This window comes from Sminthopsis crassicaudata, chromosome 1 (genome assembly GCF_048593235.1).
Source record: "Sminthopsis crassicaudata isolate SCR6 chromosome 1, ASM4859323v1, whole genome shotgun sequence".
Taxonomy (NCBI): domain Eukaryota; kingdom Metazoa; phylum Chordata; class Mammalia; order Dasyuromorphia; family Dasyuridae; genus Sminthopsis; species Sminthopsis crassicaudata.
The window spans coordinates 368,140,731-368,155,654 of record NC_133617.1 but is presented as its reverse complement, the minus strand read 5'-3'; the positions used below and the strand labels follow the sequence as shown (position 1 = coordinate 368,155,654).

General features: G+C 37.0%; 1 protein-coding gene across 3 annotated transcripts in view; it reads left to right on the top strand.

Moving 5' to 3' along the window:
• ST8SIA5 (ST8 alpha-N-acetyl-neuraminide alpha-2,8-sialyltransferase 5) overlaps nucleotides 1-14,924 on the top strand; it is a 135,550-nt gene that overhangs the window by 18,090 nt on the left and 102,536 nt on the right. The window contains exons 1-2 of one of the 3 annotated variants that reach the window (XM_074279301.1): nucleotides 11,171-11,935; nucleotides 13,102-13,209. The exons of 1 other annotated variant lie outside the window; for it this stretch is intronic. In XM_074279301.1, coding sequence (XP_074135402.1) covers nucleotides 13,133-13,209 — 77 coding nt within the window. In that variant the 5' untranslated portion in view covers nucleotides 11,171-11,935; nucleotides 13,102-13,132. Of the gene's footprint in view, nucleotides 1-11,170; nucleotides 11,936-13,101; nucleotides 13,210-14,924 lie in introns of those variants that run through there. One more of the 3 variants, XM_074279299.1, reaches the window with a different exon arrangement.

Sequence of the window (14,924 nt, the reverse complement as noted above, 5' to 3'; positions counted from 1 at the left end):
AATTGAGTCCTGACTCTTCCTTTCCTTCCCTCACAGTGGTTCCATCCTGTTTGGATCTCTAGGAATCTTTCCCTTAGTATTGGGTACAGAGTACTGCTCACTGTGCTGGCCACCAAACTCACCCTTGAATTAATTAAATCATCTCCATTTCCTCCCTCTCCCTAAGCTCTTTCATAAGTTCAATGAGAAAGGAAAAAAAAAAAGCACACGTACTTTTTCTTTTTTCCTCTACAGAAAAAAAAGTAATAATTCTGAGTCAGATAGTGAGTCAGTAGCAAGAACTGGCAAGGAACATGCAGAACTCGGTAATTACTTCCATAAACCACCACTGAGAGTCTTTCACAGCTGTTGTGGCATTTCCTCTTTCATTTGGGTGTGAAAAGCTGAAGCTGAGGAGTGGCGGTGGTGAGAAGGGTAGGCGAGGAGGAAGAAGCTGGCTCCCCCAGTTCCAAGTTTAGAGCAATTCAATGGGGGTAGGGTTTTGGGGTATCTAAAATATGCCCCATACTGGGAGCAAAATAGGCCTAGTGCTGGATTAACTTGCTATGGTAGTTTTATATCAAGACTCTAGTGATCCTTGGGCAGGGCATAAGTAGTGGAAGTTTGATGTAAGCCCAGAGGATCACTAGATCTCTGAGGGGTAGTAGGAAGCTTGGATGTCATCTAGTTCAACATGCACTTGAACAAAAATCCTCTCTTCTCCATCCTTGGCAAATGGTCATCCAGTCTCTTAATGAAAATCCAAAGCATTGGGAAATCTACCACCTCCTGAGGCAGCCATTTGCTTTTGTACAGTGCTAATTGTTAAGGAAATCCTCCTATGGAGCTGTAATCTGTGTTTCTATAAAGTCAAACCATTGTTCCTACTTTCTATTTTCTTCTTTTGAGGCAGTTAGCTGGTGGTGGTGGAATTCTAGTCCTGGAGGCAGGACCATAAGAGCTGAAATTCAGTCTCAGATACATACTAGCTTAAGGACTCTGGGCAAGACATGTAAACTCTGCTTACAATTTCCTCAACTATAAAAAGGAGAATATAATAATAGCACTTATCTTTCATAGTTGTTGAGGATCAAATGAGCTAAAAGTTGTACTTAGCATAAACGTCTGACATAACAGGCATTTAATAAAATGTTTATTCCCTCTAAAGTTACAAAATAATACAACAATTGATCCTTCTCTCTAAGTCTTCTCTTCTTTAGGTTAAACAACCCTAATTCATCTGCCCAAACTTAGTATGACATGATTTTGAGTCTATCTCACTAGTTGATAATACAACTATATTTGGAAATGGTTGATTAGCTAGATCTAAAGAGAGAAGATTAATGCACTGGTGTCAATCTAAATGTGACTTGATTATATTTGATATATTTTCTACCCTGTTAAAGATTTTTTTAAGACATTGATTCTATCATTCAGTGAATCAACTAAATGTCTATTCCATCTATGCCTTCATTCAAGTAACTGATAAAAGAACCACCAATAGAGATCTCCCTATAGGTTGACACCAGTACATTAATCTCCTCTCTTTGGATCATCTAGTCCATATCTTTTCACAGTCTTCTCCAAAATTGGCAAGGAAGACTTGATAAAATGACTTGCTGAAATCCAAGTTTATTATGCTAGTGACTTTTTAAAACTGTTTCATATATATATATATATATATATACATATATACATATATATATAACATATATTACTAGTTGTATGACTCTGGACAAGTCATTTATCCCTGTTTGCCTACAGTTTCCTCATGTATGAAATAAGCTGAAAAAAGAAATGACAAATCACTCCAGAATCTCTACCAAAAAAATCCCAAATGGGGTTATGAAGGTTTGGACATCCCATAGGGATGAATGGACAGAGGTAGCCTGATTGTAAGTGGTCACAATCAGGGCTAATGTTACCCGTCAGTATAACTACTACCCTGAGAGTTCTGTAGCTTGAGGCTTTCAGCTTCATAAAAACACAAATATACATTGGCACAGGACATAGTTTAAGCTGTTCTCAGTCTTATGCCTTAAGTAGTAGAGAATGACTGATAGAGAGGTAGGGCATGATGAGAGAAAAAAGAATACAGATCTGATAGGAAGAAGGCAAGAAATTGCAAAGACTAATTTCTGGAAAAGATTGGCACTTTTCTGAGAACTGTCACAAGCTCAGACCAAATAAAGTAAGCACATAGTGCAGTGGATAGAGTCCATCTGTGGAGTCAAGAAGACTCAACTTCCTGAGTTAAAATCTGACCTTAGACAATATGATTCAATAAAGTGTTAAGGCAGTTAAAAATGTCTAGTGATTTAAATAACATAAGAACTTCCCATGGACAGCTAAATGTTGCAATAGATAGAGCACTGGGCTTGGAATCAGGAAGACTTATCTTCCCTAAGTTCAAATCCAGCCTCAAACATTTACTAGTTGTATGACTCTGGACAAGTCATTTATCCCTGTTTGCCTACAGTTTCCTCATGTATGAAATAAGCTGAAAAAAGAAATGACAAATCACTCCAGAATCTCTACCAAAAAAATCCCAAATGGGGTTATGAAGGTTTGGACACAACTGAGCAACCACCATCACTACCACCACTATTTAGACACTTGAAGAAAACCATTGAATCAGGAGGTCCAGGAGCATTATCTAGATCCCATAGAGGATGTGTGAATGGGTTGACAAGAAGGCAGGAGGAATGAATTAAGTGTTGGAGTGGTTGCAGGGTGAAAAGAGGTTGAATGGGGAAGGTTTAGTTTGAGTGAAAGGAAGAAGACAACTAAAAAAGGTTATCATAGATCTGAAGGAAGTTCAGAGAAGAGTAGTGATATGAAGACCTTTTTTTTTTTTTTTTTTTTAACATTGTGGGCTTTGCAGACCCCATCCACATGATAAGAGCTGTACTAACAATATCCATTGACTTTTAAAAAATGATAAAACTACTATAAATCTAGTCATGCTTTTATGAATTTGTATTTCATTAATCAACATAAATATTTGAAAATAGGGATACTTAAAATATGAGGCAAAAATGAAAAATCTATAGAAAGTATGTTTACAGATTAGTAGATGCTTCACATAATAATGCCTTATTACACCTCATTTCCCTCTACCTCCTTCCATCTCCCTCCTACCAGATACTGCATGGTTCACTGATCTAGTTTATTCTCTCATTTTACAAATGAGGAAATTAAGATTGAGTGTTGAAAATACTTGTCCAAAGTCTCATAAATAGGAAGGGATGAGATTCAACATTGAGACTTCTGCCTTTATCAGAGAGCTATCTATTCCAGCCTCCTCTTTGAGACAAAGGAGATAACAGAGGACCAGGAAAGTTAAATGAATTTCCCCATATCACAATGATAGAAAGTGCTGGAAGTAGGTTTTGAAATCAGGTCCTCAAACTCTGGAGCCAGTGCACTTTCCATACTTCCATTCTTCTTAATCTTGATGTCTTTAATGTCTTTTTCAGCTCTAGCATTCTCTGTAGCAAATGTATCTATAAGCACTCTGGAAAGCACCCTAATCTTCCTTTGGTTATTATGTTTATTGGATTTGTTATTCCATGAAGTAGTTATTCCAAGAAATTGAAAACTTCTATGATAAGATTCATAAGAAGTAGTGTATTAGTGGAAAAAGTTTTAAAGCCAAATGATCTGAGTTAGAATTTTGGCCCTAATATTTACTTTTGATCTAGAGGAGTCACTTAGCTTGCTTAAGTTATCTGGGACCCCTTGTGGCTAACTCTACATCCATTTCCTTATCTGTAAAAATAGGAATAATCATTATTTTACTATCTACCTCACAAAGGCAGGATAAATTTAGTAGATAATTCTCAGGATAATGTCCCATGTGAGGCACAAATTTAATGACTTGTCCAGGACTACATAGCTGGTGTCAGAGGAGAAACTTAAACCAAGACATTCCTGATTCCAATTTTCTTCTTGCTGGGAAGAAAATTATTTCTTTTTTATTTTTGGATTTAAAAATTTTTTTTTCTTGTTATACATGTATATTAACCTTTTAAATACACATTTCTTTATGAATCATGTTGGGAGAAAAATATCAGAACAAAAAGGGAAAACCATGAAAAAGAAAAACAAAAACAAAAAAGAAGTACACACAGCATGTGCTGATTTACATTCAATCTCCATAGTTCTCTTTCTGGATGCAGTTGGCATTTTCTATCTAAAGTTTATTGGGATTGCCTTGGATCACTGAACCACTGAGAAGAATCAAGTCTTTCATAGTTGATCATCTTATAATCTTGCAGTTATTGTGTACAATATGTTTCTGGTTCTCAGAAGATCACTATACACTTCAACAACAATACTGTATGAAGATGTATTCTGATGGAAGTGGATATCTTCAACATAAAGAAGATCCAACTCACTTCCAGTTGATCAATGATGGACAGAAACAACTACACCCAGAGAAGGAACACTGGGAATTGAATGTAAACTGTTAGCACTACTGTCTATCTACCCAGGTTACTTATACCTTCGGAATCCAATACTTAACGTGCAACAAGAAAATTGGATTTACACACATATATTGTATCTAGGTTATAGTGTAACACATGTGAAATGTATGGGATTGCCTGTCATCAAGGGGAGGGAGTAGAGGGAGGGAGGGAAAATCTGGAAAAATGAATGCAAGGGATAATGTTATAAAAAATTACTCATGAGTATATGCTGTCAAAAATGTATAATTATAAAATTAATAAAAAAGTATATATATACATATATATGCTTATATATATGCATATATATGTAGTATGTAAAAAAATATGCTTCTGGTTCTGCTTGTATCACTCAGCATCAGTTCATGTAAATCTTTCCAGGCCTTTCTAAAGTCAGCTTGTTCATCATTTTTTATAAAACAATAATATTCCATTATCTTTATATATCACAACTTATTCAGCCATTCCCCAATTGATGGGTATCTACTAATTTTCAAATTCTAGAAAATTATTTCTTAAAGTATTACAGAAACAGGAGCCTTTAACTCCTATTAGCGGTTAGCATTCATGAAGCTAGTATGAATTAGGCTTCTGCCAGATGCAAAGCCTCATGCTAGGGGATATAAACAAACAACATAGTCTCTTACTTAAAAGTTCTGATAATTTGTTACTAAAGACACCTCCCTGTCCACTGAATGACCATAATATTTCTGAGTGAAAGGAACTTTTGAGATTACTATTTTATGGAGAAGGAAACTAAGGTCAAGAGAAGGAAATTATTTGGCCAAAGTCACAAGTTAGTACCTGTCAGATTATGGTCTCAAGTTAGTACCAGAATCAAGTTCTGGAGCCTTGATATTGCAACTTGCCATGGAGGACAGCAATGTTTAATATAAGCCCTCTGTCGTGTCCCCATTAGAGATACAATCTTGGGTTTCATGGCCCTCACTGAAGTGTCTAATGGTGGGTTATGGGGAACTTTCTGAAGTTCTTAGTAGCGCAGAGATACCATAATGAATTGACATTTGTCATAGGCTCTTCTGTCTCAAGCATGGAAGCACATTCAGCCTGATTCACTATCAATGAGTTAGTCATTTTGAAGCTGGCAACAGTTAGCATTCAGAACTGTTTGACTTGGGTCAGCCTTGCAACAAAGGCCAGCCTCTACATGCCAATCCCTTTCTCATGGAGCTAGAGGATAGAGGTGGAAGAACTACAGGATCAGCAGGATCCTGATAGGTTCTCATGCCTCCATCCCCATTAGAATAATAACATACATACATACATATGTATATGTAACTCTTACTTATAGATTTCATATGTGAAATCACAATATGAAAAAAAATTTCAAAAAACTTAATGGTTATTTCCCCTTCCTCACTCTATATACCAAGATCAGTTATTTGATATCAGTTATTTGAGGGGCTTTGTACATTGGGTGCACATACAGGAGCTTTTAACTCACTTGGAGAAAAATCATATCATCTCTCTGTATTTACCCATCTATTAAAAGGAGAGGGTTATATTCTCTTCCTCTCTATCTTTAAATTCTACGAAATGCTTCTTTGGGTTTCTTTTCTTTGAAAATGTTTGATTCCTAATATTATTTATCACATTCATTTCTGGATATACTGCCAGCCCCATGCCCAAACTATCCCTATAAACAAAGAAAATCAGTGTAGCAACAAAAATTGATGCAATGTTCTTGTTCGACAGTGCAAACAATATTCTGCTCCTGAAGTCTTCTTATTCCTGAGAAAAGGGATATTTTCTTTATTTGTTTCCCAGGAATGGTATTTTTTTATGATTATTTTTTTCATTTACATTATTGTTATCATTGTGGTTATTATTCTTCATGTTCTGCTTATTATGAACTTTATAAGTTCATAAGTCTTCTGAATCCCTCATATTTTTCATCTCAAGATGCATATTGTATCACATTTTATCTATCAAATTCATTGGTTATTACTCAGTTATTGATCCCAACCTGTATTTCTTTCCCCCTTACATGTCATATTCAAAGAATTGAACATAGTGGCCATACTCATGTAAATCTTTCTGTTGTTTAGATTGAAGGCTTTTCTGATAGAAATCTTATCCTAATCATTAGAATTTTGTTCCTTTGATTTCAGTGCTTGTCCTTTCTTAAACCACAATTAACCCTGGAAGAGTTACACTTAGACTCCTTCATAAATCCTATCAATTTAATAATTTGTTGGGATTGTTACAAAATAAAAATCAACAAGTTTTGGCAATAGATTGGATATTTAGAGAGAGAATGAAGAGTTGTGGATGACACCTAAGTATGAGGCTGAGTTACTGGTAGAATGGTAATACCTTTAGCAGTAATTGGGAAGTTAAAAAGGGGAGAGAATTTTTTTTTTTTTTGGAAAAATAATGTATTCAGTTTTGGACTAATTGCATTTAAGTTGCCACAGCATATCCAGTTTGAGATGTCAAATAGGGAATTGTAGATGAAAAACTGGAAGTTCAGAGAGATTAGACCAGAAAAGTAGATTTGAGAATCATTAGCATTAAGACCACCAAGAGAAACAATGTAAAGGGATAAGAGAAGTTCCAGGGTAGAGACCTATAGAATGCCCTAAATTAATAGGTGACCTGGATAAAGATCCAGCAAAAGAGACTGTAAAAGAGCAATAGAGTAGGTAGGAGGGGACCCAGGAGAGGTCTGGGTCATGATAATCTAGAGATAAGAGAGTTTCAAAAAGAAGGTGATCCACAATGTCAAAGGTTACAGAGAGATTAAGAAGGATGAAGTTTGAGAAAAGGTTCATTAGATTTGGCAGTCAAAACATTGGTAACTTTGGAGAGATTTGTTTCAGTTGAATGATGAGGTTGGCAGACAGACTATGGAGAAATTAAGAAAATAGTGAAAGGAAAGAAAGTGGAGATATCTGGTGTAGATGGCCTTTTCGAGGAGGTTAGCAGCGAAGAGAAGAGATATATGAGATAATAACTAGTGGAGAATGGATGAATCAAGTGACAGTTCCTTGAGGATAGGGGAGAAATAGGCATATTTGTAGACAGTAGGAAAGCAACCAGGAGTAAGGAAGAAATTGAAGATAAGTGAGAGAGTGGGATGAGAGAGGGGACAATCTGCCATAGAAAGTGAGATGGGGTAGCTTCACTTGTTCATGTAATAAGATTAACCTTGTCAAGAAGGGCATACTTTTCATGTGAAATAAGGAAAGATAGTGGCAGAAAGCATCTGGGTGACATAAGATGAGAAGGGGAGATGAGAGAGCTCTCAGCAAATGGACTTAATATTTTCAGTGAAATGTGATGCAAAGTTCTCAGCTGAGAGGTTAGGGAGAGGCAGAGCCTCTATAGCAAATTTAAAAAGGGAAGAAAAGCTTTGGAAAAGGTCCTGTGGTGAATGGATTAGTGAGTTAATTAGGGAGGCATGAAAGGATTGCCTTGCAGTAGTGAGAGCCTAGTTGAATCAACATAACACAGATTTGTGGTGGATCCAGTCAGCATAGTTTTTAAATTTTCTCCAAATTCATTCAGTAGTACTTGTGTGGATGGTGAGAGTGATTTGCTGAACAAATTTGGCAATAGGATAAGGGGGCAAGGTTCTCAAGAAAAGAGAACAGCATAAATTGAACTGGTTTACCAAGGGGTGAGAATATTTTTGGATAGGGTCTTCTTATCCTTCTCAAAAAAATCTCATTGGGTAATAGGCAATGCCCTACTCTGCTTATAGGTGAAATCCAATGTTCACTGTCCCCTTAGGAAATCCTAGGGTTTTGAAGCTATAACGTATATTACATAATACTTCCCTCATGCCAATGACAATTGTATACTAGAAAGAAAATTTGAAAGTTCTGTTTTTGTGACCACAGTACCCTCATGTTCCTAAGATTTTAATCTGTGATAAGATCTCGGGCTCGTACTTCAGTTGTTGCTCCCCCTTTCTGAGCTCTGAAAAACATTCTGTTCTTATTTCCCTGAATATCCCTGCCACAGTAGGAATGAGGTATGAGGCATTTGAATGGGATTTAGGAGCAGTCAGTTCTAGGACATTGAGGTATTTCTTGTTTTCAAAAAACAAAAAGAAAAAAATACCCCAAACCCACTACTCTTTAAAGCCAATTCCAACTTGCTCTGCTACCATGGGCAACTTATTTGTCCTGTTTGTTTTTCACTATCATCCACAAATTTCTATTACATATGTAAGATTTCATAGGTACAAAAAAGTACAAGAAAATATCTGGTCTCAAAATCTTTTAGTCAGAAAGCCAGGACACATACATATAGGGATAAGTAGCAGTTTGTAGTCAGTGTCAAATGAGGGGCATGAATAATAAATTCTGTGGAAATACAGAGAAGGAAGAGATCTATAGATTGGGATGAGTAGTAGTATTTCACTAAGATCTCTTGGTAGCACATGGTTAGAATCTTAGAGGCCTTTAGACTTAATTTTATTTGTCCATTTCATTGTACAGATGGAGAGAGGAAGGGGGGGTAGTAGACAGTAGGAGAGAAAGAAGAAATTTTTTTTTTAAGAAAGAAGATTTTTTGATTACTAAAATCTTTAAGAAAAAAGTTTTTTATGATTAAAGAAACTTGAAAATAAGACATATTCATTTCTTCTCATTCTACATCCTGAGCTCTTAAGATAGATAGACTTAAAACAAGTGAAAAAAAAAAAGCATTTCAGACTGTTGTGAGTTGTGAATGTTATGAATCAAGATTTAGAGACTGGAATGCATATGACATATTTAGGAGACTAGTAAAGTGGCCAGCATTGCTGGGATCATCTATGGATCAGTTGTGTGAGATGAGGTAGATTAAGGCCAGATAGTGGAAGTTCTTGATCCTAAAGACAAAGAGGGAACTATTGAAGTTTTCTGAGCAGTTAAATGACATGATCAAAACATACCATATGAACACACTGGACAGGTAATGATGTGTAATAATATTAATGAGTTCATATTTGCCACATATAGTACTTTACAAAGTGTTTACATAACACTTCCCTCATGCCAATGATAGGGCACAGGCCATTTGGATATTTTTATTCTCATGGAGTGTTTTTTTTTTTTTTGTTTGTTTGTTTTTTTGGAAGGAAGATTTTTCTTTTTTCTTTTCACTCTAATTTGGATACTCAAATTTCTAGATACTTTGTAGGTCAGAATCCATTTGAAACCTTAGTTCCCAAAACTCTAAAAATCAATTTATTTTTATTAATCAGCCAAAGGTCCTAAATAAAAATGAGAAATATGAGAAAACTATTGTAATTTCAACCTTACCATAATTCTCTATTCTAGGCAAATAGAATTGATGGTGTTGTTGAGTCATTGCAATCATGTCTGACTCTTAATGACCCCATTTGGGGTTTTCTTGGCAGAGATATTGAAGTGGTTTGCCATTTCTTTCTCTAGTCATTTTAAAGATGAGGAAACTGAGGCAAATAGGGGAAGTGACTTACTCAGAATCACACAGCTAGAAAATGTCTGAGGCCACATTTTAACTGAGATTGATTCCCAATGCTCTAAACATTGCCTCACCTAGCTGACCAAAGTTAAAAAGAATTAGTAGAGAAGACTAAAAAGGTCATGGTCTTTCATATTTCCCCTCATCCTGAGTTTTTCCAGGTTTCTCTATACTCATTTTTTTTCCCTTTTCACTTAATGGTTTGGACTAGACCTATGGACACAACTGTTCAGTGAACTCCTGGTTCTGAATCTCCCTCTATAAATGCAGAACAGGAAATATTCTATAACTTAATTTCTCAGAAAGTCAATTTCCTTTTGCACTGAGAGATTTAAATGACTATTCATATGGTGAGTATGTGTTAGAGGAGAGACTTGAACTCAGATCTTCCTGACTCTTGTTGGGCCAGTTTTATATACTACAGCACACTGACCTTTATGCTCATTTTACAGATAGCTAAAATGAGGTTCCACAGTGATTAAATCACTTGCCCAAGTGGTAGAGCTGAAACTGGAAGATGATTCTGACTCCAAATTTAGTATTCTTTTAGGATAAAATTGATGGAGGAGGCTAGCAAGGAGCCTTTTTCTGTAGAATACATCTAGTTCTTCCTGGTCCAATATTCCAGAGAGAGACAGGTAGGTAGAATTAGGAAGTTACCATCGGTAAAAATGATTCCACAACTTGGCACAAGGTAATTTGTGATTAAAGGATGCTGTGGCTATTTTGGTCCCAATGGGCTTTAGTCACTTCCTTGGCATTTGCCGCTTGCTTATTTTTTCAGCCAGTTTTTTTCCTGGGTTATTTGGGGACATGTGGTGTTCTTGTTCAGGATCCTCTTGGCCCTAAATTGGGATCCAGCTCAGGGTTCTATGTGGGATACAGAAATAAGATATAAGTCCTCTAAGCTTGACTGTTCTGAGGTTGAGAAGAGGAGCCATCCACTACCCTTTATTTCAGGGCTTCCACATGCATCAATAGAGAAGTTAGCTGCTCTGCTGGCATGCTCTGGATGTCAGGAATGTTTTTGGACTTCAGATATCTCTTCTTTTATCTTTTTCTTCTAGTGTCTGAAATGTTACCATTAGAAATTCATTCCTCCATGCTGAGAATTCATAGCATTTATAGATTTATGTGGGACTTTGAGAAACTTTAGCCAGTTTAACCCTTTCATTTTATACATAAGAAACTGGAGGTATAGGAAGTCAGGTGGTGTGCTCCCAGCCAACACAGAATGAGCCAACAGTAGATTCAGGGAATGGTTCCTTAACCCTGCCCTAGTTCTCATTTGAATATACCATGTTGCCTCCCTTATATGTTTTAAAGTGTTAACGATCTAAAAATAGCATTTTAAAACAGATCTACTCCAGTTTGGGGTTCTCACTTTACACAGCTGCACACGGTGGATTCTAATTTCGGATCCTGCAGATGAACCAAAAATGGTAATCATAGATGAGGATATGATGGAATTAAAGAATTTGAAAATCATTTCTGTGTCCTGGTTGTTCTGGGGAAATACAGATAGGAAGGGAAAGAGTAGGAAGTGGTTACCTAGGCTTAGTAAGATAGTTATGGGTCTTTTGCTTCATTCCTCTCACTGTCCTGATCCCTTCTGTTTCCATATAATGGCAGTCAGCTTCTCTTTTCCCCATTCTTCCATGCCTGAAGCCCATTCTCAACATCTCTTTGCATCTTGACATTCTTTGGTTCCTTCAAGATAGTATGATGCAGTGGATAAAACACTTGGTTTGATGTCAGAGTTTCTGAGTTTGAATCCTAGCTCTATCATTTATTCCCTATATGGTTTTGTATAAATAATTGACCTTCTAAGCCTTTACCCTCAGTGACCTTCTAGCTCCAGTAATCTGATTTGATAAGGTTCGGGGAAATCAGTGAGAAGGATATTATCATCACTGAGGTAAGAGATGATGGGGACTTGAACTAGGGTTGTGGCAGCCTGAATAGAGAGTAGAGGAACATGAGGAGTATTGTGAAGGTAGAAATGAAAAGATTTGGCAACAAATTGGGTATGTGAGTGAAATGAGGTATTAAAAATGGATACTGAGTTTGCAGAGCTGGATGACTGGGAGAATGGTGCCCTTGTTAGTGATAGGGAATTCCCAAAAAAGAGAGCATTTGGAGTAAGGAGGATAAATGGACTCTGTTTGGGATTTGTTGAGACTGAGATATCTACAGGACATTCGGTTTGAGATGTCTAAGATGTAGTTGGTGATGTGTGATGAGAGAGAGAGACAGACAGACAGAGACAGACAGAGAGAGAAAGAGAGAGAGAGACAGACACACAGAGAGAGACAGACAGAAAAAGACAGAGGATGAGAGAGAGAGAGAAAGAGAGAGATAGAGATAGAGAGAGAGAGAGAGAGGCACTAAATATATAAATCTGGAAATTATCTGAACTATTCGAGTTGCTTAGATCATCAAGAGAGATAGTTTAGAGGGAAAGGAAAAGAGGGTCCTTTGACGAATTCTCATGGTTAGTTGGTGAAACATGGAGGAAGAACCAGCCAAGAAGACCAAGAAGCAGGGACTGAGCAGACAGAAAGAGAACCAGGGGAAAGCATATCATGGGCCTTAGTTTTCCCATCTGTACTATAAGGTGGTATGAATAAGTTCATTTTCTTCAATTTCTAAATATATGTTGGGATAATAAGATCATAGATTAAAAACAGAAAGGGTCCTGCTTAGTTACAGATGAATATATTTAAGTCAGAAAATATATTTGCTTACAGATGCAGAGGATAAATTTGCAGATTGCTTCTGAAAATTGAGAAGGTATTTATTTTAGAAAATTGGTGGAAATGTGTCTGATATCTAGACTGAGGGCACAGGTTTAGGGAGCTTAATTTATATCTAGATGCATTTCTCTGAATAATGATATGGAAATTAAAATATAGTGCCAATTGCACTGAACTATGTTAAATAGCCACGACCTCTGTGCTTCTGCTCCCTCTTCTGTAAAATGGGGCTAATAATTCCCTGGCCACCTGCTTTCAGACAAGCAAACATTCATGAAGGGCTTGCTGGGATATAAGATGCTGGAGAAAGTGAATTATTTTTATGAAACATGGGGGATATATGGCATCTGCCCTTGCACATAGAAAAGTGTGATTCCAGCTGAAAGAGTTAAATCAATGAATGAGATAAAATATCACCTGCCTCATTTTCTTATCAGAGGACTGCAGTTTAGCTGGCACAGTGGGGAGATGGCCAACTGGACCAACGGGCCCTCTAATGTCACGGAAGACAGAGCATTGCAGAGCAGCAGTGACACCAGCACCAGGTACCGACCCAGCTGCAACTACAAAGGAGGGGAAAACAGTCCAAATGGGTTTTGTTCTGAACTGCTTCCCTCTATCCTGAACCCAGACCTGCGTTCCAGCAAAGAAACAGGACGGCCCCAAGGAGTCACACAAAACCATGTCCATCCTCCTCTTCTTGCCTTCCAAAGGATAAAGGTTGGGTGGGCTTGAAGAGGGATGTGTGGGCTCAGTCCTTAACAATTTGGTAGTTACTGGCTTGCCTTTGGTTGTCCCTCCTGCTCCCTGATCATTCCTTTTTGGTTACTTTTCTAGCTTTTCCTGGTGGGTCCCTCTCTGCCCAAAGACCTTCCCAACTGTTATCCAATATTGTCTCCCCTTCTACCCATGTTGCCAAAACTTTGATAGCAGTAACCTTGGCCAGAGTGTTACTCTTGGTCTCAGTGCTCTCTCCCAAGGAATTTGCTCTTTAAGTCTCTTCCAGTTATGGGTTCAAATCCTACTTCTGATGATTACTACCTTTGTGACTTTGGACATCTCACTAATTTTCCTGAATCTCAGTTTCCTCATTTGTATAACTGGAGGTGGGGGGGGTTTGGAATAGATAGTCTCCGAGGTTCTTTTCATCTCTGGATCTATGATCCCATGATCACTAATCATGGAAAGAAAAACTCTATCTTCTAGTAATGGAATTTTAAGTACTACAGAGCAGGAGAAGGTTGTTTCCCATATCTCTGAGATGGGGGGAGCCCACTCCAGGCCTGAATGGTGCTGGCTTTGGGAACAGCAGAGCCTTCCTGATAGAGGAAAAAACATTCAGAGCTAGGTATGCCTTTTCTCGGCTGGTTTCTTACCTGATTCTATAATTAGTAAATAAGTGCTATGTGTATATTTAGGAGTCAATTAAAATTTAATTCTCATGTAAAGGATATTGCACTCAATCCTGAATGCATTATGGGGAATTTATGCTTAACAGATGAGTTGTATTTGGTAGAGATGCACATCTTGGGGAGATGCCAGCAGAGCTGTGTCAGAGAGATGGATCCAAATATTCTATACCATTTACTGCTGGTGTCTGCAAGCAAGAGGTGGCTTGTATATTTCTGTTGCATTGGGGAAAACATGAGTTTTATTTGTGGTTAATTTTTAAAAAATAGTTTTATTAATGCTTTTTGTTTTTTTTTTTACATTATATTTGTAAAACTCTCTCCTCCTCCCAATACTCAGCTTTCTTTTGTAACAGTGAAAAATCAATGGAGCCAGACTGATCCATGACTAACTCTGACAGTACATGTAGCATCTCATATCTTTGGTCTTTAAATAAAAGTTGGATTAGAGAAGTGTGTTTCCTCATCTCTTTTTTGAGATTCATATTGGACATTATAAGTACATAGCACTCATCTTTGTTTTATTATTCTTTTCATTTATATTACTATAGTTGTGGTGTATATTGCTTTCCTGATTCTGTTACTTCACTCTGTTTCAGTTCATATAAGTTTTGCAAAGGTTTTCTGAATTCTTCATATATTTATAATTTCTTACACTACAATAATATTCCTTTTATTTTTATTCCAGAATTTGTTTAACTATTCCCTGATTGATAAATAAGTTCCACTGTTTCCAGATCTTTACTATTTTCTTTCCCTCTCTTCCTCCCTCTCTTCTTCCCTCTCTTCTTCCCTCTCTTCTTCTTTTCTTCCTTCCTTCCTTCCTTCCTTCCTTCCTTCCTTCCTTCCTT